Source organism: Emys orbicularis, chromosome 14 (assembly GCF_028017835.1).
Source record: "Emys orbicularis isolate rEmyOrb1 chromosome 14, rEmyOrb1.hap1, whole genome shotgun sequence".
NCBI lineage: Eukaryota > Metazoa > Chordata > Testudines > Emydidae > Emys > Emys orbicularis.
In genome coordinates this window covers 38,082,573-38,110,408 of record NC_088696.1, presented here as the reverse complement: position 1 = coordinate 38,110,408, position 27,836 = coordinate 38,082,573, and the positions used below count along the sequence as shown (strand labels likewise).

Here is a 27,836-nt window from a genome sequence, read left to right as displayed (position 1 = left end):
GTGGGTTTGCTGGCACTGGGAGAAGATATGTACTCTTCTTGTCTGAATGCAGTGGGGAGTGAAGAGACTGGAAATTCACCAAACAGAACAAAAAGACAGAGGTGACAAAGCAGGAGGTTATAAAAGGACTCACGGTGAGGCTCAGAGAGGCAAACAGGAAGTTCTGGGCAGGAGGAAGGAAATGGATGGACCAGCCAAGACCAGAGTAAATGAGCTGGGGCAGGAGGAGGCTCCTTATTTAAAACCCAAGTCATATGTTGAAACAGAAAGACCTTGGATGGCCCCAGACAACTCTCACCTCAGCCAAAAGAATGCTCAAGTATGGTGATGAAACTGAGACAGGAAAATGTGTGTAGGGGTCATTATTTTTGTATGGACCTATGTATTTCTCATTTTATTAAAGAAAAAGCAATAGAGTGTTAGATCCTGTGCAAAGTGTCTGTGCATTTCATGCATTACATCTACTATGTCCCTTGAAGAGGTAACCCAAAAGGCTCACATCTTACATGGAGTTCTTGGAGAGGGTGTGTTTAAGCTACAAGGGAAAGTCTGAGGTGTCAGCACTGGTTCCAGAGACAGGACAGTGAGCCACATGGTCTCAGATCTCTGGACAGGGTACCAGACAGAAGATGTGCACCTCAGCAGTGCTCAGAGGCTATACAATACGGCCAGTGTCTGAACACTGTTCAGACTATGGAGGCTTAAAACACATGGGATCCAGCAGCTGGATCCCCTCACAGCAGTCTGAAGAGTGGCCAAGAGGGAGTGCTTGATTGGACTTGTGATAGCCTAGTTAGAGGTGATAATTACAAGTAATCTTTTGAGGATTGTGAGTTAGGATTGTCTTCATACTTGTCTGTAAAATGCCCAACACACTTTGGATGAAAAGAGCTCTCAAAAGCTTGTCTTTCCCACCACCAGAAGATGGTCCAATAAAAGATGTTAGCTCACCCACCTTGCCTCTCTAATATAAATATGAAGTGACTTTCTCTTCTCTTCAGTACCTTGCAAAATAATAATACTTGGGAGACAAGGTGGATGAGGTAATATCTTTTATTGGACCAACTTCTGTTGGTGAAAGAGAGCTGAAGAAGAGCTCTGTGTAAGTTCAAAAGCTTGTCTCCCTCACCACAAGAAGTTGATCCAATAAAAGATACTACCTCATCCACCTTGCCTCTCTAGTATCCTGGGACCAACATGGCTACAACAACACTGCATACAAGAATAATACTTGGCATTTATATAGTGTCTTCCATCTATGGATTTCAAAGCGCTGTGTTTCCCAAAGCACTTTATTACCTAAAGTTCCCTTGATTAGAAATGCACTCTTTGGTTTACTCCTGACATTGCCTCGTATCTACCAACATTTGTGAGCTGTAACTGCGGAGAGTGGGAGAGAAAAATAAAGATGCCTTTAACTCTCTAATTATATTTTTCTAAAAAAGATGTTTTGTAGTGACAGTAAGGAAAATGGTTGATATTTTTCTTTACAAAAATTTGGGACTACTGGATTTCTGGCAAATTCTATCAAATAACAGCTGTTCTACTCCTTACTGCCTTTTGGAATTAATGAGTAATTCTAATGATAATCACTGAATTCTTATATTTATGGAAAACCAGCAAGTATATAGTTAAAAGATTTCACTGGTGGTCTCAGTTATATAGCCAGAACAGTAGTTCCTGCACATCCAGAAATTACTGGATTTCAGAAGAATCAACTCTTTAAATAATGCAGTCTCTCAAAATCAAAGAGACCAGGTGGCTGAGGTAATATCTTTTAGAGAACCAACTTCTGTTGGTGAGAGAGACAAGCTTAATGTATCTCTAGATATCAGCAATTGTGTGAAGCAAGTGACATGATATAGGAGAAAACTCTAGTGTCCAACATGTAACTTTGACCATAGCAACTTATAAAGTAAGAGGCTAAAGCTAAGGGCTCATTTAGACTCCAGAACTGAACCATGATGTAACTGAATCATAGAATCATAGAATCATAGAATATCAGGGTTGGAAGGGACCTCAAGAGGTCATCTAGTCCAACCCCCTGCTCAAAGCAGGACCAATTCCCAACTAAATCATCCCAGCCAGGGCTTTGTCAAGCCGGGCCTTAAAAACCTCCAAGGAAGGAGACTCCACCACCTCCCTAGGTAACGCATTCCAGTGCTTCACCACCCTCCTAGTGAAATAGTGTTTCCTAATATCCAACCTGGACCTCCCCCACTGCAACTTGAGACCATTGCTCCTTGTTCTGTCATCTGCCACCACTGAGAACAGCCGAGCTCCATCCTCTTTGGAACCTCCCTTCAGGTAGTTGAAGGCTGCTATCAAATCCCCCCTCATTCTTCTCTTCTGGAGACTAAACAATCCCAGTTCCCTCAGCCTCTCCTCATAAGTCATGTGCTCCAGACCCCTAATCATTTTTGTTGCCCTCCGCTGGACTCTTTCCAATTTTTCCACATCCTTCTTGTAGTGTGGGGCCCAAAATTGGACACAGTATTCCAGATGAGGCCTCACCAATGTCGAATAAAGGGGAACGATCACGTTCCTCGATCTGCTGGCAATGCCCCTACTTATACAGCCCAAAATGCCGTTAGCCTTCTTGGCAACAAGAGCACACTGTTGACTCATATCCAGCTTCTCGTCCACTGTGACCCCTAGGTCCTTTTCTGCAGAACTGCTACCTAGCCATTCGGTCCCTAGTCTGTAGCAGTGCATGGGATTCTTCCGTCCTAAGTGCAGGACTCTGCACTTATCCTTGTTGAACCTCATCAGGTTTTTTTTGGCCCAATCCTCTAATTTGTCTAGGTCCCTCTGTATCCGATCCCTACCCTCTAGTGTATCTACCACGCCTCCTAGTTTAGTGTCATCTGCAAACTTGCTGAGAGTGCAGTCCACACCATCCTCCAGATCATTAATAAAGATATTAAACAAAACCGGCCCCAGGACCGACCCTTGGGGCACTCCGCTTGAAACCGGCTGCCAACTAGACATGGAGCCATTGATCACTACCCGTTGAGCCCGACGATCTAGCCAGCTTTCTATCCACCTTACAGTCCATTCATCCAGCCCATATTTCTTTAACTTGGCGGCAAGAATACTGTGGGAGACTGTATCAAAAGCTTTGCTAAAGTCAAGGAATAACACATCCACTGCTTTCCCCTCATCCACAGAGCCAGTTATCTCATCATAGAAGGCAATTAGGTTAGTCAGGCACGACTTCCCTTTGGTGAATCCATGCTGACTGTTCCTGATCACTTTCCTCTCCTCTAAGTGTTTCATAATTGATTCCTTGAGGACCTGTTCCATGATTTTTCCAGGGACTGAGGTGAGGCTGACTGGCCTGTAGTTCCCCGGATCCTCCTTCTTCCCTTTTTTAAAGATGGGCACTACATTAGCCTTTTTCCAGTCATCCGGGACCTCCCCCGATCGCCATGAGTTTTCAAAAATAATGGCTAATGGCTCTGCAATCTCATCCGCCAACTCCTTTAGCACCCTCGGATGCAGCGCATCCGGCCCCATGGACTTGTGCACATCCAGTTTTTCTAAATAGTCCCGAACCACTTCTTTCTCCACATAGGGCTGGTCACCTTCTCCCCATATTGTGCTGCCCAGTGCAGCAGTCTGGGAGCTGACCTTGTTTGTGGCTAGAAGACAACTGTATTCTACCCCAGCTCTTTGACTCAGTTGTAATTGTAGTGTAGGTGGGCCTTAAAACAGCAAGATAACAAGAAGAAGGCAGATATAAAAGTATGAAATAATTAACACAGGACAAAAGCCTCACTAGGAAAACATTTAATGAAAAAAAAGGGATAAATGAAATGTGTGGAAATGAAATATTAAAAAGAAGGTACTTCTGCTATTATATCCTCTACAGTGGAGATCCCAGCAGCTCCTGGGAAAGCTGGAGAGAGGCACTGAGGGAAATTTGATCAGTCAGACCACAAACGGTTCATTGAACACAAGTAGGAAAAAGATGCCACATTTCTCTCCAGCAGCTCATACGGTTAGCTCAGCCAACTCTGTGCAGGTTCCTGCACTGATTCCCAGTGACTGTTGTGAGGGAACAGGGACTATATCAGACATTAAATTTGAGATACTCAGCCAGGCGAGGATCCTTGCACAATTTCTCTTCCAGTTCTATGTATTTCTGTGGCGCCATCTCTTTGTGTCTAAAATAAGGAGGAAATCAGAGGAAGAAGCTGGATTGTATTAGATGATGATGATGAGATTAAGTGGAATATTTTCAGATGATGAAATGATCAAACAATTGAAATGCAAAGCCCCAGTGAATCTCCATCTGTAGATCTCCCTTAAATCACTCCTGTCAGACTGCCACACATTCATTAAATACTTGTTGTTATTACCTGTTAAGCCGTATCTCCAGAATGCGGATACAGAACATGGCATCTGAGCAGTAGGTTAGGTAGGCATCCTCATCCTCCAAGGTCATAGAGAGCTGGTTTTGCTGGTACCACTGTTGTTTCTTCTGCAACTCCTGTGTTTCCTGATGGGAAGAAGGAACAAATCAGGGTATTAGGGAGAGTGAGAGAGAGGGATACAGAAGTAGATTAAAGGATTAAAGGAACCAAAGGAAGGAAAAAAGAACGTAGAAGAAGGAATGTAATAAGTGAGAAGCAATGAATGAGATGAGGACACATGGAACAAGTAAGCAAAATATGGAAAGCAAGGGAAGGAGAGAGAAACATAGAAGTGCTGCCTCCTTGGAGATAAGAAACATTGGGAGTCAAATTCTGCTCTGATATAAGCTGGAACAAATCTACTGAATTTGGTCCTAGGGCTATTCTGCCCTTTGTTCTCCTTGGGTAAAGACAGAGAAACATGAGGGCATATATACTGCCTCCTCCTAGACAGAGATGTTGGAGGAGTGTTGCTTTTTCACTTGCTGTAAAATGAAGAGAGAACCCCACATGTTGCTCACTCCCAAAGCAAAGGAGACCAAACCAAAGGAGTGAACAAAGAGAAGGTGGGTGGGTACCTTCTCAAAGCAAGCTTGGATGAGGTTGGCCTTGTCAATGAGACGGTGCTTGAAATCATTCAGGCAATCTTCCTTGAGGCGTAGGGCTTGCCACTTGGACATCTTCTCTGTGCTGCCCATTTGAATCAGGAAGGGTGCCAGGTAATCTAGGTCCTGCTCCACTTGTCGCTGTCTCTCTTCTTGCATCAGACGCTCCTGGAGGGTAAGGGTGAGAAGAACTAGTGCCCTAAACATCCCTGTATAGGGCACTACCATAGCCAAGGGCAGACTAACTGTCCCCCCCTGCCAGGGACATAACAACTCATCAAGATCTGACCAGAGCCGCTTGCTTTTCACCGGCTGTTTCTTGTACCAACCATTTCCCACATAAAGCCCCAATCTGATTATTATTATGTTACCTAGTTTTTGGCTGTGCTTTTCAACAACTCTCCCCATTCCCCTAGAATACAGAGCTTGTCCCATACATGAAATGTCATCTCCTCTGGCATGGGAAGGGCCGCACAAGGTACACTGTCATTCTGGGTTTGAAGTGGTTCAGAGTGGAGGGATGTGTTGCATTTGAAACCTTTCTGGGCGATATTCACCTGGTTGAACTGGCTGACAAATGTTTGCTTCTGGACTGCTTGTCTCAATTTTCTGTTCAGTCCATAGGTGCTTGACACTTAAAATCTAGTACCTCTTTTTATTACCTTTCTCATCAGGAGAGCACCTACAGTATTGTTCCTGGAATTTATTGTTACAGTCATGCCCAATACAAAATCTATACCAAAGAAACATCTTGTAGAGAACTGGAATTTGTAAACAAGCCACATAACAACCTCAGATAGCTAGACTGGAATATCCTTACATTTGTCCAGAAAACTCATATGGGTATTAATTCCTCAAGAGATATTCTGGGCCAAAATCAATATTGTTGTTATCAAAAAGACTAAGAACGGTGGAACCATCTATTCCAAACCTGGTACTCAGGGAAGAAGTTGATATTTTCCCAACAAAATGAACCCTGGATATGGAGCAGATTTAGATACAATTATCAACCTCCTCACCCAGCTCCAACTACAATTAGTTTAATCATTATTAATTATTTTATTTATTAAACAAAATAAAGTTGTAATTTTTTTGGACATGGTTCTTCCAGAAAGTCATAGGCACAAGGAGCCAGACCTTCAACTAATATAAATTGTTGTAGCTCCATGGAAATCAATGGAGGTATGACGATTTACACCAGCCAAGGATCTCACCCAGGGAGTTTTAATGGCACTAGAATGGGCTCTGGAGATAGTCCCTGAGAAGGGAAGAACTTGAGCTGGATTTCTTTGTCCACTGGTAACGAACTCTGAATCCAACCCTGCTAAAAAAACTTGAACTGGATCTTGCTGATCCACTCAAACGGAGTAGGCATATCCCATGGTTTTTACTAAAACCTGCCTTTAGTACAAGAGATAGAAGGTGGGATGAAAAACTGTGTTAGTTTGTTATTAGACACCGCTGCCTACCATTGTCTCTCGCTGTTGTTTGCTCTTTTCATTCCTCTCTGTATCGTACATGGAAACTGTCAGTTTGCTTGCTGCTGCTTCTTCCTCCCGGATCTTGAGAATTTCTAGCACCTTCAGTGAAATCAGAAAATGAAAGACCCCCTGACATTTCCTCAAAGTATGAAGCCCCCCACTTGGTTGGTCTGCTTAAAAGAACATATGCAAGGCTCTGTGTGCAAGGACTGTAGTATGAGCTGGTATACATATTAGCTAGGGAGCAGCATGTATGTATTCATATGCTGAGGATATATCCATATGACCAAAAGCATATCTAATAACAAGAACTTTATGTTGTCTAAGATTTTCTACAGACTCTTTGATAGAATTACCAAATCTATTCATTCTTTTGGAGTCTAATCTCCCCACTGGCTCTAAAAATTGCAATGCTAGCTTTGGCATATTATATCCCACTGTATAACAGGACTCACCAGTATAACCATACGCTAACCTGCTGATGTGTCAAGACCGAAAGAGTCTAAAAAGTCATTTGCTGGAAACCACTTTATGCTCTTCACTGTTCTGCAATATGTACTTCTACAATCCATTTCATCTTAATAAGTACTGTTAATACCTTGCATTTTCACAGCACCTATTATCCAAGGGTCTTAAGCCCCTTTACAAATATTTAATTAAAGAAGCCTCATATTTTAAAGATAGGGAAACTGAGGCACTAGGGGCTTAAATGACTTGTTCAAGGATACACAGCACGTCACTGGAAGAGCTGGTATTAGAACCCAGATATCTTGATTCCCAGTCTAACCACTAGACTTACTGCCTCTCCTGTTCTCCCTCACTGTTTCCTCCTCTCCTATTTCCTCTTGTTCTACAAAATATGGTAATACCACTGCAATCCTAAGAAAAAATCGGTTTGTGTTATATATAGAATAAACAACGTGTAAAATGTGAACAATGGGGTTATAGTTTCATTGAGGTATTCTGGTGACATTATGAACCGTGGGAGTGAAAGATGGGTGTCCAAAACCCATTGATGGAATTATAGACTCCAAGGACCTTACCCTAGTATTTTGGTGGCCCTCTACTTTGCCACCAGACTGGCTCCACAATCCTCTTCATTCCCTAACCAACTCCTATAGGGCTTTCATCAAAGCAGCTTTCTCACCTTCAGATCCAGTGGCCTTCTCTTCACATGCTGGAATGGCTGTGCTCAGTCAATCCTCTCCAATCAGTGCCATGGGAATGGGTTTTGCTATATGCGGTTGCAATGTGTTACTCGTTGCAATCCATCTATTTTAAAGTAATTCTTCCCTACAGATAACACAGTGGTAGTCACCTAGATACTATGGCCATTGGTACCTTAGAAGTGCTTAGCTAGCAACTAGATTTTAATCAATACAACTTCTTGGGCTTCCTCTTCTTCCCTGCTCTGGTCAGCAGATATCCCAATACGTACCCTTTCTGCTAGATATCCCAGGACGTACCCTTCCTGTTGCAGATCTTTGCTCTTAGATTATCCCATTCCCCTAGACTGTGGAACAAGAACTGAGAATGACTTTTCATAAACATTCCAAAGAATGATCTCCACAGAACGAAGGCAAGTCATGATTTGTATATTCTGGGGTGGGGACCAGCATTAGAACTTTGATCACTGTTTAGTTACTGGATAATATTTGAACATATGGCATGACATGAAGAGATGGTTAGTTGAACCTGGCTCCAGACTCCTATCATACTTTGACATTAGCAAGGAGATTTCCCCCATCACCTCTGTTTCAGATTCCCAGACTTGATGCCTCGACTGCTTTTCTGCTTCCATTAGCTTCAGCATCATTTCGTACAGATGCAGCAGCTTCTTGTTTTTCACAAAAGACCCCACCTAAAGACAAAAACACCGGTGTCGGATGGCAGGGTCTTCCAGACATGTGGGACCAAATCCTCAGCTGGTATAAATTGGCATAGTTCCACTCACTTCAATAGAGCTATATTGATTTACGCCATCTGAGAATCTGGCCCATGGTTAACAGTTAATTTAGCTCCATCTAGGTTTTGAATCTAACACTTCACTGAGACAGAAAGTGTATTGTTCACCTCTTTGCTGCTGCTGTGTGGCTAGAACCAGTTTTCGGCACACTTGAGGTCACAGGGCAGCAGCCTCTCAGTTACAGTCTGCATGCTCTTTTCAACGCGACAAAAAATTACAACCATTTTAAAAAGCATTCAGATTGCAGAAAAAACCCTAAACTTGGGCAAACTAATGGATGGAGAGTTTAGGACAGATGGCAACATCGCACAGCAAGTCCATGGCAGAAATGGAGCTAGAACCCAGGTGGGTATTCCTGACTTCTTGTCCCCTGCTTTAATCGCTCCCCTGAGAGAGAAATGCAGAGAGATTTCAGCTTTCCCTTCATGAACTGCCAGCTTTGAGCCTCAGAACTACAGAAATTGGGTCTCCCCAAATCTCAATTAGTCCTCCAGCTTCTCTTTGTGTCCTTTTGAGCTGAAAAACTCCAAATCATTGTCATATTCGCTCCGTACCCGATAGCTGATGCACATGTCTGAGGTCATGATGATCTTGTTTCCCTTATTATCCACATCCTTCCGTTTGATGAACTCCTTCTTTGAGGCAGTGATGTAATCATCCTTGCAATGATACGTCAGCATAATCCGCTCCTCCAAGATCATAAAGATGCACTCTGCTACATCTTCATCAGCTGGCTTTTCTGGGTTCCTATGGAACTGCTCCTTGATTTGCTAGGGAGGATCGGGAAAAGAGATATAAACTGGTCAGAATCAAACATAAGGCCTAGAAAAATGACAAGGTTTGGGGGGATTTGGATGAAACAGGTGGGAAACAGAGATCCCAGGTGAAAATTGGGCCCCATTCCAAATCCAAGGTCTATAACATGATAAAGATTTTGGAAGAAGTGACTATGTCCAGACTAGGACTGTGATGCCATCACTCAATGCTAGGACCAGGGTCCTACTGTTCTTGCCTGTGACTGCAGTGTCACGGAGAAGGAGCAAAGTCAGAGCTGCTCAGTGCAACAAGCAGAGTTGCTGCTTATGGGAGTAGATTACACCCCTCAAGCACAAGACCAGAGTTGCACCATCCGCTCCATGAGGCATTATGCCTTGGAGAGACCCAGTGCCTCCCAGAGCTCCCCACATGCAGGGGGGAAAAGGATGCAACCTCCCCCTTTGAGCATCTGTCCAAGAACCAAACATGCTCTGGCCCTATATTAACAGGTGGGATGTGTGACCCAGGCTTCAGGGGGTCAGATGTGGGTGTGCCCCCTCCCCCATTATCAGATTTGGTTTTGAGGACCGGCAGGGAGATGGAGGCTCAGTATGGGGAACACAGGGTTCACCCCAACTGAAAGAGCTGACTTCAGCAGAGGATGGAAGGACTAGGTCATGGAATGCCAAGTGGGGGAGAGGGTGCACTGGAGGGGACACCCCAGGTACAGATCTCATGCATCTCCATCTTACAAGCTCTCTGCACAAGGGAAACAAGGTAGGACCATGGACCTAACAGCAAGGGTTGGTTTCGAGGTCTTACTGTGATAAGCAGTACCAACTATTTTGGAGAGGGTCATTATTATGGCTCTAATTCAAGAAAGCACTGAAGCACATGCTTAACTTTAAGTACCTGCTTAATATCCTTCGATGGATTGGGATGCTTTCCTGAATTAGGGCTTATATGACTCCCTGCTAATGACATGGTGCAAATCAGGGTGCTTGTGTCATTATGCAGAGCTATGGGCACATTTCACAATGAAACCCCAAACCTGGCTAGTGTGGGGCTTGAACATGGAAACAAGACCAATGGAGTATTTTGGGGGTCCTTGTGAACATTTTTTGTCCAAACTCATAGCTAAATCTTTTGTCTGGCACAGATTTTAGAAGACTTAGTTTCATTTTGGTTACTCAATGGAATTGGTCAATTGGAGTTGCTCATTACAATTGGTCACATGGTGGGGGTTCTGGGTCAGACTAGCCCATATGCAAGGCTCCCTTCTCTCGTTTGGAGTTTTGCCTTGGCTATGCCAAGTGAAAATGAATCTGAATCTTCACACAAAACTGAAATTGGTATGTTCTGCACAGCTCTAATATCGGTAATGTCCAATATTTCCCTCTTCTTGTACCACTATGGGCCGGGCGTTCGATTCAGTATTAACGAGGAGCTTCTGTGCTCTTTTTGTTCTTTTGCCAAACATTGTGTGCCGGTAGTGCAGGAAATCTGACCGCCCTTCAAAGTATTCCGTCATCTCTTTGGCATTTTCAACCCGTTTCTGAAGGCCATCTACTCGCGTCTCGCTGTAAAACTCCATGGTGCGCTCAGTCTCCGGCTCCATCGTCTTGTAGGTGTGTGCTAGGAAAGCCAGAGATGCTGTGTAAATCTTAAAATGTAAGAGTGACAGCGACGATGAATACAGACTTGCAAAATATTACTAGGCGTGAGCAAGTAGCATCTCTCGTGACAAGATTTGCTTTGTGATTGCCCCAGCAGCCATCATAGAGCCTGAATGTCCCACGCACCTGTGCAGGAGAGTAAGAGAATGTGAAACGCCCTATACTCTTCTGCACCAGCACTGAAGGACAGCAGCATCCACAGGGCCACTGCAGCCTCCCACACATCTGGGTTGGGAGTAGGTGGAGCCTTGATTCCACCCCTGGAGGCCTCCATGTGTGCAGCTGCCTTGGAGGTACGTGCTGCACTAGGTTTATGGCTGTTACAGGGCATGTCTGCCCCAGAGCAGGGGAAACCTAGGAGTCAAATTGTGACTTTGAGACTGGCCTAAACAGGATAGTTCTACCAGTTAAATCAGTATAATTATACTGCTATAGTTAAACCAATAGTTAGGCTTTGTCTTCACTACCCGCCGATCCGGCGGGTAGCAATCGGTTTTTCGGGGATCGACTTACCGCGTCTAGTGAAGACGCGGTAAAATCGATCCCTGATCGCTCTGCCGTCGACTCCGGAAATCCACCTCGGCAGGAGGCGGCAGCGGAGTCGGCGGCAGCGCGGCAGCGGTCGACTTTCCCGCGTCCTCACCGCTAGGTAAGCCGACCTAAAATACGCAACTTCAGCTATGGTATTCACGTAGCTGAAGTTGCGTATCTTAGGTCGGACCCCCGCTGTAGTGTAGACCTAGATGGGTATAACTCCCATGTGGCTGTTTTCAGGTTAGCTAAAACCCCTTCCAAAGCAATATAAAGTAAACTGGGGGAAAAAAACAACTATTCTTATACTGGAATGTGTGTCCACATAGGGAGTTCCATTGGAATAACTATCTTGTTTTAAATTCACCCCTTGGTTTATATTGATATAACTTCCACATTTAAACAAGTCCTGAGTAACAATCTGGTTCCCAATCTGCTCCCGGGGCAGTGCAACAATGCAAAAGTGTCCCACATGGGGCTTGTAGCAAAGCAACAATTGATCCCATAGTGAGAGGTGGAGGAGTAAAGCCTGCACATGTGTGACGAAGTGGAACTGTTTTTAATGTTTCCTCTAAATACTGTGTGGGTGCCTCAGTTTCTGACCAACACTCTGTCGCCTAGCAACTAATGGCCAGGCCCTTCCCCCCTGCAAGGGGATGCTAAAGGTGTGGGAGAACAAAGAGGTCAGGTGACCTCCTGGCCCGGGAAAGGAACTCAGCAGAGAAGAAGGGGTTGGAGGGGGGTTCAGTTTGGAGCTGGTTGGGGACGGGAGGTGAGGGCAGACGGGGGTGTCTGGCTCGCAGGACCCCAGAATGGACCCAGCTGAGGGATCCGGTTCTCTGGACCTACAAGCTCTGTTTTAGACCGTGTTCTTGTCATCTAATAAACCTCTGTTTTACTGACTGGCTGAGAGTCACGTCTAACTGCAAAGGTGCGTGCAGGACCCTCTGGCTTCCCCAGGACCCCACCTGGGCGAACTCGCTGTAGGAAGCGCACGGAGGGGCATATGCGGAATGCTCCAAGGACAGACCCAGGAAGGTGAAGCCGTGTAAGCTTCTTGCCCTAAAGACAGTCTGCTCCATGGGAGAGGAAGCGCCCCAAACTCCTGACTGGCTTTGTGGGGAGCAGTTCCAAAGCATTGCCTGGGGACTCCGTGACAGCATGAGCTGATACATTTTCATCGGTTTTGTAAAGCTGTAATAACATTTGGCATGTTTACAGGACCTTTTATCCCAAAAGATTTAAGAGCTCTTTGCAAACATTAAATAAACATCCAGCCAAGCATTCAGCGGAAACATAGGAAACTCCATTATGAACCCTAGTTCTGAGAGGGCTGGGGTGTAGCCATGCTGACTCCACATAACACTAGAGATGTAAATACCATTAAAAAAGTTAACTGTTTAACCTAGGGCTGTTGACTAATCACAGTTAACTCATGCGATTAACTCAAAAAAATTAATCGCAATTAATCGCAGTTTTAATTGCACTGTTAAACAATAAAATACCAATTGAAATTTATTAAATATTGTGGATGTTTTTCTACATTTTCATATATTGTATTCTGTGTTGTAATTGAAATCAAAGTGTATATTATTTTTTATTACAAATATTTGCACTGTAAAAATGATAAAAGAAATAGTATTTTTCCATTCACCTCATACAAGTACTGTAGTGCAATCTCCTTGTCATGAAAGTGCAACTTACAAATGTAGATTTTTTGGGGTTAAATACATGCACTCAAAAAAACCCCAAAACACCCCAACGTAAAACTTTAGAGCCTACAAGACCACTCAGTCCTACTTCTTGTTCAGGCAATCGCTAAGACAAACGAGTTTGTTTACATTTGCAGGAGATAATGCTGCCCACTTCTTATTTACAATGTCACCAGAAAGTGAGAACAGGGGTTCGCATGGAACATTTGTAGCCAGCATTGCAAGGTATTTACGTGTCCCGTATGCTAAACATTCGTATGCCCCTTCATGCTGTGGCCACCATTCCAGAGGACATGACTCCATGCTGATGACGCTCGTTAAAAATATAATGCGTTAATTAAATTTGTGACTGAACTCCTTAGAGGAGAATTATATATCTCCTGCTCTGTGTTTAGGGTGACCAGATGAGAGGAAGAAAATATCAGGACACCGGGGCGGGGGGGAAGGGAGGTCCGCTGGCGGAGCAAAAAAAAAGCCAAGTGCTGCCGGCGGGGGGAAATATCGGGATAAATTGCGTCCCGACCAGAGATCGGTCGGGACGCGGGACAAACACCTGAAAATTGGGACGGTCCCGATTTTATCGGGACGTCTGGTCACCCTATCTGTGTTTTACCCGCATTTTGCCATATATTTCATGTTATAGCAGTCTTGGATGATGACCCAGCACATGTTGTTCATTTTAGAACACTTTCCCTACAGATTTGACTAAACACAAAGAAGGTACCAATGTGAGATTTCAAAAGCTACAGCACTCGACCCAAGGTTTAAGAATCTAAAGTGCCTTCCAAAATCTGAGAGGGACGAGGTGTGGAGCATGCTTTCAGAAGTCTTAAAAGAGCAATACTCTGATGTGGAAACTACAGAACCCGAACCATCAAAAAAGAAAATCAGTCTTCTGCTGGTAGCATCTGACTCAGATAATGAAAATGAGCATGCATCGGTCTGCACTGCTTTGGACTGTTATCAAGCAGAACCCATTGTCAGCATGGACGCATGTCCCCTGGAATGGTGGTTGAAGCATTAAGGGACAAATGAATCTTTAGCGCATCAGGCATGTAAATATTTTGCAACGCCAGCTACAACAGTGCCATGAGAATGCCTGTTCTCACTTTCAGGTGACATTGTAAACAGAAGCAGGCAGCATTATCTCCTGCAAATGTAAATTAACTTGTTTGAGCGATTGGCTTGATCAAGACGTAGGCCTGAGTGGACTTGCAGGCTCTAAAATTTTACATTGTTTTATTTTTGAATGCAGTTTTTTTTTTGTACATAATTCTACATTTGTAATTTCAACTTTCCTGATAAAGAGATTGCATTACAGACTTGTATTAGGTGAATTGAAAAATATTATTTTTTTTACAGTGCAAATACTTGTAATCAAAAATTAATATAAAGTGAGCACTGTGCATTTTGTATTCTGTGTTGTAACTGAAATCAATATATTTGAAAAATGTAGAAAACAGCCAAAATATTTAAGTAAATGGTATTCTGTGATTAACAGTGTGATTAATTGCGATTAATTTTTTTAATCGCTTGACAGCCCTAGTTTAAACGATTAAAAATATTTCGTTTCAACGGTTAACCGTCTGGAGCCGATCCAGCCGGCGTGGCTGGGGCTGCTGCGGTGGGGTGGCGCGGCTGGGGTCGCTCTGGCCGGGCGGCACGGCTCCGGTCGAGCGGTGCAGCTCGGGCCGCTCCAGCTGGCGCAGGGCCACTGGGGTCGGCAGGCTGGCCGGCGCGGGGCTGCTGGGGCCAGCTAGCAGGCCTGGGGGTTAATGGTGAAGACTGTTAACCGGTAAGACTAATGCTTATCGGTTCACCAGTTCATATTTTACATCCCTATGTAACGCTGTGCTGGGGGGGCTCTGGAGTCAGCACCAACTGCAAGGGGAGAGTTATTTCTGTTAAAACCTTCTTGGGTGAGATCTTTGTCCCTGCTCTGATCCCTTTATGCCAGGTTAAAGGGCCGGAGCAGCATAAAGGAGCTTGGTTCTGCCTGGGGAAGGATTCTCCCCAGGTTGGAGCTGCAGAAGACAACCCAGGCTGCCTTCAGAGCACCCCTTGACACTCCTCGATGTAAGGATGTGCTGGGGGTGGGAGGGGCGTGTCGGAGGTGAGATTGCAGCATGCAGTGCTGTAGAGATTTCAGGCAGCACTGTGGCCCATAGGAGAGCCGGAGGAAGCTGTTATATCTTAGATAGGCCCCAGGTCTCTCTAAGTTGCATTGGGGACCTCTCCAGACCCAGGATACCCCAGGATGCCCCTGGGTTGCAAGTTGTGAATTTCACCTCTTCAGTTTCTTGTGTTGTAACCAGTGCTTACAAAGGCTCTAGAATGAAACCTTGAACTTTGCGTGGTGGAGGATTTTTTGTTGTTGCTGAACCAGGTGACTGTGTCCAGTAGTTTACAGTCCCATGATTGGCCTTTTTGCCAAACCTAGGAGGAACGGCCATTGGGTTGCAGCCCACATTGTACCTTTGAGACCTTGAATGTGTCCCGGGCTGAAGTACTCTGTCGTCACCTCTGTTTTTTTATTCAGTTGTCTCATGTTCATCATGTCCTCTCTGTTTTCGAACCACTCCTTCACCTCCAGCACTCTGACACCTAGCAGGAGAAAAACCCCATGGCACAACCATGTGGCCCCTTGAAAATCTTAGACATCAGCCATTCCGTGGTGATGGTAACACAGGAGGTAGGGGAGAGAAAATCAGGCGACTTGTGCTGAAGGAGAATGCTGGGGAAAGGAGGTTGTTTGTCCAGTTAGGGGCTTACACCCTGCTTCCTGGACCAACTGCGTATGGACATGACTTAGAAATAAAGAAAGGTCTTTAGTTAAGCATAACACACACTGTCCCCTTCATTTTTATAGAGATTTAGCTGCGTGACTCCCCTTCACATCAGTGGAAGACAGGGTGATCAGTTAGCACTATCCCGCCGTTTCTCTACTGGAGAAAACTATAGGCAACTCCTGCTCACAATTCAGGACTTGATCCTGAGAGGTGCTGAGCACTCTAGCCCGATCCTGCAAAGCATTTAAGCAAGTGCTTAATGTCAAGCAGGGGAGTGGAAAGGATCACTAACCTGCTTTAAACAAAGCACACGCTTAAGTGCTTTGTTGGATCAGGCCAAACTGCTCTGTGCCCGAATGGATCAAGCCATCAAACAGCACAGTGACTGCACTGCTTTCTGGGAACCTTCAGCTCAGAGGCCTGCCATCCGGCTTGTGATCCATGATGTTTCTCAAACCCGACAAAGCCCTTAAGAGTAGCCCTGAATCAGACCCAGAGGTATGAAAGTGATCAGTGATACCAACCAGCATCGCAGTTACATCTTAGGACAGATTTATAGACTCCAGTAAGAGTCCCCAGCAGGGCTGGAAGCCTAAGGGTTCGTAGGGGAGCGAACAGGGCAGCGTGAAGAAGGGGTTGAGGGAGCAGAAGAGGAAAAGCAAGAAGTGTGAAAGGACGGGGAGAAGGGATAGGAGATACATTGGCACCTCTCTATCCTATTCTTCCCCCCACTCCCTAGCCTCTGTCTGTCAGAGGGTGGAGATGGATGGCAGAAGAGAGATCACTTGATCATTACCTGTTAGGTTCACTCCCTCTGGGGCACCTGGCATTGGCCACTGTCGGTAGACAGGATACTGGGCTAGATGGCCCTTTGGTCTGACCCGGTACGACCGTTCTTACGTTCTTATGCACCCCACCCATTTGTGTATTGTCTCAATGGACTCGTGCTGATCATTCATCTCCCCTTACATTCTGGGTCCTCATAGATGGTGAGGCGTTTGACCAGCCCATTGCTATTCAGGTACGGTGCCCATTTCTCCAGCTTTGCGTTCTTGTACTGGATCACCTTCTTCCCTTGGGGACAGCGGGTCTCAAATTCTGCAGAGGGCAAGGAGAAGGATTTAGCCGCAAGAGCTGAGACCACAGGAACAGAGTTGCTTGTGTTTAGCAGCTGCTGCCAACACTAAAAGGAATTCACATGGGAGAAATAAAGGACTCAAGAGGAACTATTTGTTCCTTTGTCACATTCAGCTGCCTGAGAATGTATTAACATCCTTACTGTGCAGAGGGAACATTGTTCCTGATACTCTCCGTGGCTGCAGGAAGGTGATGCACTTTCGGGGCGGGGGGGTCAATCTAGTGGGGGTGCTTAGGCCCCTCTGCTGACTTCAGTGAATGTTGAGAGCACATAGGAGCTCACAGGACTGGGCCTGATCCAACTGTCTCTGGGAGCTGGATCGGGTCTTTAATTTTCATAATCACGACATACTGCAATGGATTGTATGGATTGGTATTGTCCTTTAACATCTGTGTATCTTCTGCTAGTGATGATTAAATTAAAGTAGAAAAGAAAGACACAGTCCTGGGGGGTGTGGATTCCAGAGGGGGTTAGCAATGGGATGAGGAACCTTTCACTTCTCTCTGACTGGTTAGACTATGGGCAGTACCTTCTGAATTACCGCCTGAATTTCCCATTTACAAATAATTTATCTAGAGGCTGCTCTTGACTAAAGTTCTTACCAAATATAAAAGGTTTTCCTCTTACAGCATCTTCTGTCCAAGGATTGCAAAGTACATTAAAGAATTAAGCTTCACAACACGCCTGTGAAGTAGGCTATTAATTCTGTTTTACAGATAAGGAAACTGAGGCACGGAAAAGTTAAGGGACTTGCCTGAAGTCACACAGTGAGTCAATGGTAAAACTAGGACTAGAATCTAGATCCCCTTGCTCCCAAACCTGGGCTTTAACCACTAGAAACATATAATGATTAATGACACTTTGTACTGCTACAGCACATACATGATAATGCATCAACTCCCATGTAACATGGGTAATGCCAGGAAAGATATCCTGGCAGGCAGAATTCACCCAGGTAGCAGGCAAAGGAAGAAACCAGGTCTTATGTCCACAGTGGGGGCAGAGGTTCCCAATTTAGGATGAGATAATAGGTTCTGGGAGAATCCATGGGCACAAAACACAGCTGTGTAATTAAATAATAATGGATATCCTAATTATTGTGTATCCTGATTTATTGCTATTTCATTGCTTGACTTTGTCCAGTATGTTACAATAAAGGTTCATTGCAATACACAAAATTGTATCTGTTGCCATCAGAAGAATATGCAACATGGTAAAGGAAGAACAAATACCTTTCCGAGATATTTGAATCGGGTCCACCCAGGATGCTGGCATGTCAAAACCCTTTTCCTCCTCCTCCTTATCCTATCAAGACAGAGCAGGGGTTTCCATTAGGTGAGCAATGCCCTGAGCAAAGCTGGCAGTACTCTCCTGCCATGACAGGAAGCATGTTTGTCTCTGGAAATACTTGTTATATTAGACTGTGGTTCATGCAGGTTATACACATTCCCAGGCGACACAGTGGTACAGTAAGGGATGGTTTCTTTGAGTTATACACACTGCTGAGGATACAGTCATGCAGCAAAGTATGGTTTATACAGTCATAGTTCCACGAGACACATGAGATATTTATGCATGTGACCAGTATCAGAGGGGTAGTCATGTTAGTCTGGATCTCTAAAAAGCGACAGAGAGTCCTGTGGCACCTTATAGACTAACAGACATATTGGAGCATAAGCTTTCGTGGGTGAATACCCACTTCATCAGACGCATGCATCTGACGAAGTGGGTATTCACCCACGAAAGCTTATGCTCCAATACGTCTGTTAGTCTGTAAGGTGCCACAGGACTCTTTGTCGCTTTATGCATGTAAGTATTTGCATCCAAAAGCTCACACTAAAAATCATACAGGTTGTTTAGTCAATAAAGTCTCAGAGCCGGTGGGACATTTCTGACCATATAATTTTGCAGAGTGGGTGCTATTTTATGCTTCACAACTAATTGCTCTTGGATTTTTCCACTGTAACTGCATGGCTGTTCCATTTAAAGGAACACTGCTATGTTCACTCCGTCCAGAGGTCCCTCACACATTGCCACTAACAGAACCCAGCCATGGCCTAAAGGACTCCACTTTCTTTTGGTTTAAGATCATGCTGACTGTGGAGAAGCTCAGGACTGATTGACTCTGGCAGTGCTCATTAGAACCAATGACTTGCTTGTTTATTTCCTATAATCTGAGAAGGGCACTCACATACCATGGTGATGGGCATGGTATGAACAGATTAGATAAAGGGAGAGAATGTATTGATGTCATCCCTACACTATCACACTGTGTCCTTCATACTAAGATGTTGTTCCTCTCAACACACAGTATTTTCTTTGTGAATATTATAAGAACACATGTACTATTTCCAAATCCCATTGCCACGTTCCTTCAGCCCCAGAGAGACGAGTAGAAGGTGTCCTGAAAAGTTGTATACTTGAATTTGATTTTTAAAAAGCAGTTTCATCCTGGGCAGGCTAGTGGCCTTCAGTGCACGTGGGCCTTGAACATGGGTCCCGTCCGTCAGTTCTCCCAGCAATCAAAGCTTGGCAGGCGCTGTAACAAATCGGTGACCACTTAGGATGTCAGTGGTGCCACTATGCTGCAAATCATGGTCAGAGGGAATTACACAGTAACAGCAGTGCTTGAATTCAGATCCTCCTGCTCCAAAAAGCACAGGTCCCCTCCCCATCACTTGAGCTAAAGGAGAATGTCTACTAGCCCTATAGGATTGAGGCAGTGACGCACCTCTGATTCTATCCAGCAGGGGGCAAAGGCACACATACACATAGGCCCAGTTCATTACAACATCACTCCCCTCTATCAAGAAGTCCGAGTAGAAACATAGGAAACTTACAAAATCATCCAAATCCTCATCAGCTAACTCCTCTTCTTCCTCCTCCGGAAGCAACAGAAGGGGCTTGTCAGTCCCCAGCAGCATGAACTCCCACCGCACTGGGTCCCCGAGGTCAAAGGTGAGATCCTAAGCAGGACAGAACAACCAGGGTTGGCCATAAAGGTGTCTTCAGCTTACGATGCTAATACCAAGAGACATATGACCTGCCACGGAGCACTCAACTGCATGCGACTCCCGCTCAGCAGCAGACGTTCGGAACCTGACGGTACCATGTGGAGTTCTAAGGATTTTAGTGGGGCATTACATCTATCCTTAGTGAGGGACTTATTGAATTCCGGGAGGTGGGCGGGCACAAGCCCGCCCGTGTGTAAAGACCCCTCCCCCAACCTTTGGGGAGGAGCCACTGGACCCGGGACTCAAGTGAAAACGGGGGACAACTAAGGAATAACAGGTTCGTAGGGAGTAGGGGTCATAGGTTCAGAACTAAGGATCCAGAGGGGGACACCGAGCAGAGAACCCCGGACAGTGCCCACTGCTCCTCAGAGCTGTCTAGTGGAACTCGGCCTGGATGCGTGCGACCAGGGAGGAACGGAAAAAGGCCCCACAGTTGCAGAGCACTTCCCCGTCCAACATCCTCCTCTTGGTATTGTCCATGGCCACTTTGGCAGCTTGTCAGAAGCCCAAGGGCTGCACCTCTTCACTAACGGCCCTGGACGCAGTTCAACGCTGCACCAGTGAGCGGAAGCAGCTTGGGGTGCCTGGTGTCAACTGGAGTATTCCCGAGGGCTGCTCTAACTTGTGCACTGGCTGGCGTGGCCCCACGGCTTTGCTGCAGCTGGGGAATAGCGAGGGTGTAGAAACACCTTCGCCACGTCTCCTCCCTTCCCGGCCTATCCCTGACGTGCCTCTGGAACTCCCCCTGTACGGGGCCCTTGTTGAGGGAGGGGGCACGCAGCCAGCTTTGCCAGCTGGGGATATTCCCCGGGGATGGGCTGCAATGGTAGCTTTGCAGGCACATCCCACCGGCTACAGCAACGTAAAGCGGTCAAAGAGCATCGGTGAACTGGGCCCAGGCCTACACCCTGGCTCAGACGCTGGCGTGGGGGGCAGCTGCTCTGACTTCTGGACCTAAAGCCAGTGTAAGCAGAGCTAAGGGGGAGGGATGGCAAGTGAAAGGTGAGCAGCCATGTGGGTCTCCATTTCCCCCAGGCCATCGAATCCAACTGCTCGCTCTCCCGCAGGGCAGGAACGTTTCAAAGGGGAGCGTTACCTTGCAGCCATTCCAGCAATCCTGCATGTTGACCCAGTAGTTCTGGTGGTTCCAGATGCTTTCGATGCCGAGGAAATGGTCGTCGGTGGTGCTGTAGCTGTGTGCTGTGAAGGGATCAATGAAGAAGCTCTCCGGCACCTCCCGCTTCCCCGACAACACCAGAACCCAGGCGTGGACACGTAACCCGTACAAAGGGTCCGGCTTTGGCTTTTCCGCTTCCTGCAGGACAGAGTAATAATCTGAAGTCATGATCCAACACAACAACAATTGTGCTTGGTCCTTCTCTGGTACCGTTCTGCCAAGGCTCTCCAGTCGCCACACTGATTAATGGAACCTCACGGCCCCCGCTGTGAAGTAGGTAAGTATCATTAGCCCCCTTCTATAGTAGGGAAATTGAGGCACCGAGTGGGGAAATGGTGTGTCCCCAAGGTCACTCAGTGGGTCATGGGAACAACCAGCAATGGAACCCGGAGTTCTGGCCACATCCCCTCTTTCTATCAGCTGGAATTCTTTCCAGTTAATCAGCTTGCTAAATGCCAGGTCGCTATTTACTGTTATGGGTACCAAAAAAAAAAAAAAAAGAAAACCAACGCTGGCCAGTAACTAGTTCATTCGTTTAAGCAGCTTGTCTGTTTATACAGCGTACGTCTGTGTGGACAATCTGCTCTCTGCTGAGCTGTGGCCCCCTCGTCTCGACAGCAGTCAGAATGCACTAGGTCAGTCATGGCGCTAGTGTCAGTGGTGGCACTGAGCCAGGGACAGAGCATGAGGCTGGGAATCAGGGACTCCTTGAACCCAGATCCTCAAGGGATGAAAATCAGCAAAGCTCCACGGAAGTCAACGGAGCGATGCTACTTTACACCAGCTGAGGATCTAGCCCTTGACGTTTGTTCTCCGTTCTGCCACTCTGCGTGTGCCCCTTTGCAAGCTGCTTAGCGTCAAATTCTCAAAAGCGGCCACCATTTTTGCCTGCCTCCGTTTTGGGTTGTCCAACTTGAGATGTTTAGGGCCTGATTTTCAGTGGCTCTGAGCCTCCACTATTACTTCCAGTAGATGTCAATGGAAACTGCAGGTGTTCATCATCTCAAAAAATCAGTGGATACTTTTTGAAAATCTAGGCGCCAATGGCACTGTGCCTCGGTTTCCCCATTCACACAACTGGGCTAATATTACTCATCTGTCTTGGAGGGGGTTGTGAAACTTAACTTAACATCTGAAAATCTTGGAGGTGTAAAGGATTGTATATTGACACATATTTCAGGGCTACCTCATGCTGCCTTTTCCCAGGCTAAATACTCGCTGACACACACAGTGACTTACCGGCCCACTGAAGTCAATGGGGGCTGAGGGTTTCTCACAGCTCAATGATGGATGATTTAGTTGGGGTTGGTCCTGCTTTGAGCAGGGGGTTGGACTAGATGACCTCCTGAGGTCCCTTCCAACCCTGATCTTCTCTGATTCGATGATGGGAGGTGGCTAGCAACTTGATGAGTCGGTCACTAGCTGTGTCAGGGATCTTGCCGCTGAGACTTCGGAGTAAGATGGAGACACATGAACATTTACTCACCATGACCCTCTCCTCTTCCTCTTTCTGCTTCTTCTTCTGTGCGGCTTCAGTATCGGCTTCCTTCTTGGCCACCTGCTGGAGCTCAAACTTGCTGCGCAGGTCCCGTGGGGGCTTGACTGCGTACTTCTTGATCTTCTCCTTCACGGGCTCTTTCAGGACCTGCAACCACAAGAGCAGAGGGCTACAGAGCCTTATTTAACGCAACAGGGATGTAAAGGAGCCCACAGGACAGGCAGATCACAGACAGCCCGTGGTGCTCAGCTCCCTTAACATTCTGTGGGTTAGTACTTCGTGGATCTGGGGTTCAGTAAACTCTGACAGCCCAAACAGGCCTCTTCAGTGGAAGAGTGACATGGAAAAGAACTCAGCAGATCACCCAGGCGTAGAGAAGACCAGTTACATGGACACTGCCCTTGGTTCAGACCATTTACACTGGAGCCCCAGTCGGAACCAGAGCATGTTAAACAGAAGGCAGTCACAGACCTATGGGATGCCAGTCACGTTCAGCATGCCTGGCCCTTCTCACCGCATTGTGGCTGACTCGCCAGAACCAGTGAGCTGGGCTCCTCACCTCCTTTGACTTCTCCAGCAGTGGGCACACCTCCCTGGTCTCGTCCATCATGCAGATCTCCCGGGTGGCGTAACCGTTCACACAGTAGGCATCGTAGCCCGCACCGATCAGCAGGGAGCACAGGAGCACGCTGAAGCCAAAGCAATTCCCCCTTTGGTACTTCAGGATTGTGGTCGGGGAGGGGAGGTAACTGGGCTTTAAAGAGCAAACACGTTTCCTTGCTTAAAGTCTTATTTCCGTCTTCTTGGTCTCTTTACCTCCACCCTCGAATCCCCTCCTTCTCCAGAAACAAAGCACAGGCTCTCAGATGCAGTGAGATTCTCTGGGCCAGGTGCTGCAGAACTACAATGGGACTTGCATGTAGGAAAGAACGGAGCCCTCTGGTTCCCACACTTTCCCTGTGAGTTTATTCCCTGTATCTATGGTCCCTGCATGTGAAATAACTCTGCCCGAGTTCACTGTTTCCCCAGAGTTCTCTCCTTTGTAGATTCCTTTGCTAGGAAGCCATGTGGGCTAATGGATGGAGCAGAAGGCTGGCAGCCAGGAGACCTGGAAACTTGCTGTGCAACCGTGGCAAGTCGCGTCACCCCTCTGTGCCTCGGTTTCCCCATACATTAAATGGAGATAATGATACTTTCTATGAGATCTGTCAGTGCAACGAGCTAGAGAAGTGTCAGGATTTGATTGCTGAATCCCACACCAATTTGAACAACTTAGGGCCGCTCTTCAGCAAGTATAAATCAGCATGGCTCCATTGCAATCAGTGGGGCTGCGCTGATCCTCACCAGCTAAGGATCTGATCCTTCATCTCTAACCGTGTTCCCAGTCCCTCTCTTTGGTCTGGAAGCCTCTGTCAGGGCGCCTCAAAGTCTCCTGTGGAGCTGAGACAACATCCCAGGTGGCATCCGAGGTGCCTCATAAGAGGTCACCGAGACCTACCAGCTTCTGTCCCTGTACATGCTACTCCTCTCCAAGGCAAGCAGCCTCCCGGTCCTTGGAAGGGAAGCCTGATGCTTTAGCATGCAATGAGCCACCAGCTGATCTCCGTTGTACATGCCCACTTCAATGGAGCTACTCTGGTTTTACATGGTTGTGGGTGAGACCAGGATCAGGCCCAGTAGGCTAGCTGGAGGCTTGGGAAGGCTGACAGGTTTGGGAGGCCCAGAGTCTCCACTCAGCAGCTGGGAAATGATCATGCCTGTAACATGGTCGTGTGCCCTAATAATGCACATGCACAGGGCTCACTGAAGTCAATGGGAGTTTTGCCTGAGTAAGGAGGAAGAAAGGGTTCTTAACAGGCCCTCTTGGGGAGGGGGCTCCTGGAGGGGTCAAAGGGCAAGACTTGTCATAGCCCCATAACCCAGGTTGTGCCAGTGTGATACCCTGATGAGAAACCCGTTACTGTTAATGATGTGGGACTCCCAATGCGCCAAGGGGGGCAACTGGAAGACTCAAAGGAAGTGCCCATTTCTTACCGGCGTGATGGGGGACGAGAGGGGCTCCATGGTGAGATAGTCAGAGACGAACTGGGCACAGCCGTCCCAATTATACAGCTCCGGGTACGGCTGCAGGGTCGGGCGCACTGTGGTGCTCACAAATTTCTGCAGCAAGAGGATGTTGGTTAGCGGCTAAGCGGTGGGGAATCCATCAGAAAGCGGCGTGCAGAGCAGGTGACAGGGAGGGACTCCGGGGCCAGCTGGCCAGAGCTAATGTCCAACTCCTCTCTACAATATAGCAAGCGTTTGATCAACCTTCTTGCTCTACTATTGACTCTTTCTGAGATGGGAAATACAGTGGGCAGAGAGGCCGTCTCACCACAGCTTCTGAAATACATCTCTGTCTGTCCTCTGCCTTTGCCACTTCTTGGCTGGACTACAGCAATGGGATATACCTGGACATGAAGCCTTCAGCACCTGGGTAACTGCAACTAGGATCGAGTGCTGCAGCGCCCGACCGCCAGCTCCCAGGGCAGGCAATGGGAGTTGAGTTCAAGATGCCCATTGCAGGATTGGGCCCTTCCCCGCTATCTTCTAATCTTAGGGAAGCCTCACACCTATTGTTATACATCCGGCAGCCGCCGTTCATAGAAAGCTTGTATGTTTCCAGCTTCCACGTGTTGTGCCTGGCATGTTGTCAGTAAAAATGTTGAATGCTGGATCCGCCCATCCTGAACTTGGGGGAGACAGGCCCAGAACTGGATGCTAGCTCTGCCGCTCAGGCCTGTCTCTATAATCGGCCCAAACAGGACTCCATATTTTAACCCCCAACATCTGGAGAGGTTCAGACTAAGATCCAAATCTGGATCTAAACTTTGTGCCTCAGACCGAGCTCGAGGGCTGAGCATACTGTGGGTCTTCAGAGTTGATCTCTTAGACTCAAGTATTTCTTTTAGTTTGATTTGCTTCTTTTTTTTCTGTTCCCCAAATGTACTGTATGCTGAGTGTACAGTCAGTGCGATAGGTATACAGTCGGTGTGTATAACTGCTGTGTCAAGTGTGAAGTTGGTATAGTGGAACTACAACTGGTAGGATGGGTGTATAACTGGGGTGCTCAGTGCATACCTGGGCACTGATTGTACAATTGGTGGGTTTTCAGCACTGGTTGTGTCTATTGCAAGGGAGCACATGGGACTGGCCCTTGGACAATTCTACTACTAAAATATGTTTGCAGTAAAAAATACAGGCAAATGAATAAAAAAATAATCAGCATAGAAAGAAAGAAAGAAAGAAAGAAAGAAAGAAAGAAAGAAAGAAAGAAAGAAAGAAAGAAAGAAAGAAAGAAAGAAAGAAGTGACTGTGCAGAATTGTACATAGTCCATATCATATGCTATCAAAGGAAAGCAAACCCAGGTTGTCCCCAACACCCCTGTCTCCAGACGTTCCTTTACCTCCACTCCACACTCATTGACTGGGTGGAGGAAGAGTGGCTGGCGATCCGGGCAGAGATGCGCATACTGTCGATGGAAATTGTCAGCTAGTTGCAGCAGCAGCTGCTCCTTGGCACAATTCGTCTTGTAGGAGGCTGGTAACTGGGAGGTGTCAATGGAACTCCAGTCAAATTCGCTTCATGCGGTGGGAGGAGGCGAACAGAGACGGATAATGAACATAGTGAGATTCAGATGGGTTAATCCTGTCTGAGGAAACACTAGGGTCTCTCTTCTATTATTTCCCAGCAGTTGGTGCAAATTAAATAACTTTGGGGTCATATTGAAAAGTGCCCAATTCAGAACAGGAGGGCAGGAAACCCGACTAAGCTGCTCCCCGTGATGGCAAGAGAGCTGCACAGCCCAGCGGGCCTGTAAGTATCTTCCTATGATCTCTGTATACCTGATCCAATGGGGAACACCCGGAAAATGCAATGTAGAGAGCCAGGTAGAGCGCGGCTTGTGCCATGAAGCATGAGGGGTTGGCTCCCTTCCAAAACACCTGGTCTTTTTAGTCCTTACTCTGGTAACTCTGGAGATTCCCATTATCCAGATAAATGGATTTTTTAAAAATCATGCTAAGCAATTGGCCTGGGTGCTGTCTTGTGGCACGGAGTTCCATAAACTAGCTGTGCATTGGTGAAAGTGGATTTCATCTTCGCTGTTTCAGCAATGCAGTCTGTCATGTATTCTTGTCTGTCTGTCTGTCTCTCTCTCTCTCTCTCTCACACACACACAGATTTCTACAAAAACAACAAGGAGTCCGGTGGCACCTTAAAGACTAACCGATTTATTTGGGCATGAGCTTTCGTGGGTAAAAACCTCACTTCTTCAGATGTATACAGATGTATACAACCTTGTTGTTTTTGTAGATACAGACTAACACGGCTACCCCCTGATACTTGACACAGATTTCTACTTACGGTACAACATTTGGGATATGGACTTGGATCTTTGACAGCTTCTCTTCCAGGTCTTGGAGTTCATTACTAATCACAAAGACTTTCTTTTCTTCCTCCTCCTCTTCCCCATGCTCTCTCAGGACTTCCATCCTGCTCCCTCATGGACTGCTGGGAGAGAAGCACTCACATGGGTTATTTTAAAAGGGTAAGAAAGGGCAACAGAGAAACATTTTTATTCTCTGCCTACAGATTTGTTCGGAATGAGGAAAGCAGAGTTGGCGGGGGGTGGGATTCCCTCTTAGGGAAAAATGTAGTATAGGGCATGATTTTAATCCATATTGGGCCTGCTGACTACTGATTAGTGTGAGATGTGGCTGGGGGAGTGGGGGAAGCAGAAGGGCTGCTGCTTCTTTGATGGATTAGAAACACAGGAACTGCAGAACTGACCCATGATCCACCTAGTCTGGTATCCCGTCTCCAGCAATGGCCAGCAGTAAGCAGTTATGGAATAACCTGCCCATAGGGGAATTTCTTCCTGACCCCCTTGAGTTAGAACTTGGTTGCTGCCATGAAGCATGAAGGTTTAGATCCCTTCCAAAACACCTAGTCATTTTAATCCTTACTATGACAACTCTGGAGGTTCCCATTATCCATATAAATGTCCACTCCTTTTGTTTTACCCCTGCTAAAC

At 46.5% G+C, this 27,836-nt stretch overlaps 1 protein-coding gene across 1 annotated transcript; it reads right to left on the bottom strand.

Annotated features, from left to right (window-relative positions):
* Positions 1–4,075: 4,075 nt before the first annotated feature.
* On the bottom strand, positions 4,076–27,294 carry DRC7 (dynein regulatory complex subunit 7). Its single transcript, XM_065416767.1, has 17 exons — positions 27,167–27,294; positions 26,208–26,382; positions 24,796–24,921; positions 23,321–23,515; positions 22,750–22,908; positions 21,183–21,401; positions 19,913–20,038; positions 18,305–18,377; positions 16,904–17,032; positions 15,621–15,749; positions 10,635–10,861; positions 9,025–9,240; positions 8,255–8,365; positions 6,493–6,603; positions 4,997–5,191; positions 4,365–4,504; positions 4,076–4,169 (listed from the first exon to the last, which is right to left on the bottom strand). The coding sequence occupies exons 1-17, from the start codon at positions 27,292–27,294 to the stop codon at positions 4,076–4,078; spliced, it is 2,553 nt and encodes an 850-aa protein (XP_065272839.1).
* Positions 27,295–27,836: the final 542 nt, after the last annotated feature.

Excerpts from the sequence above, each read along its gene's own strand:
- DRC7 (XM_065416767.1), bottom strand. The coding sequence starts at position 27,294 with ATGGAAGTCCTGAGAGAGCATGGGGAAGAGGAGGAGGAAGAAAAGAAA. Across the intron at positions 26,383-27,166 it reads CATATCCCAAATGTTGTACC|CGAATTTGACTGGAGTTCCA; the intron begins GTAAGTAGAAAT and ends CACCGCATGAAG. Across the intron at positions 23,516-24,795 it reads TCTCGTCCCCCATCACGCCG|CCCAGTTACCTCCCCTCCCC; the intron begins GTAAGAAATGGG and ends TGCTCTTTAAAG.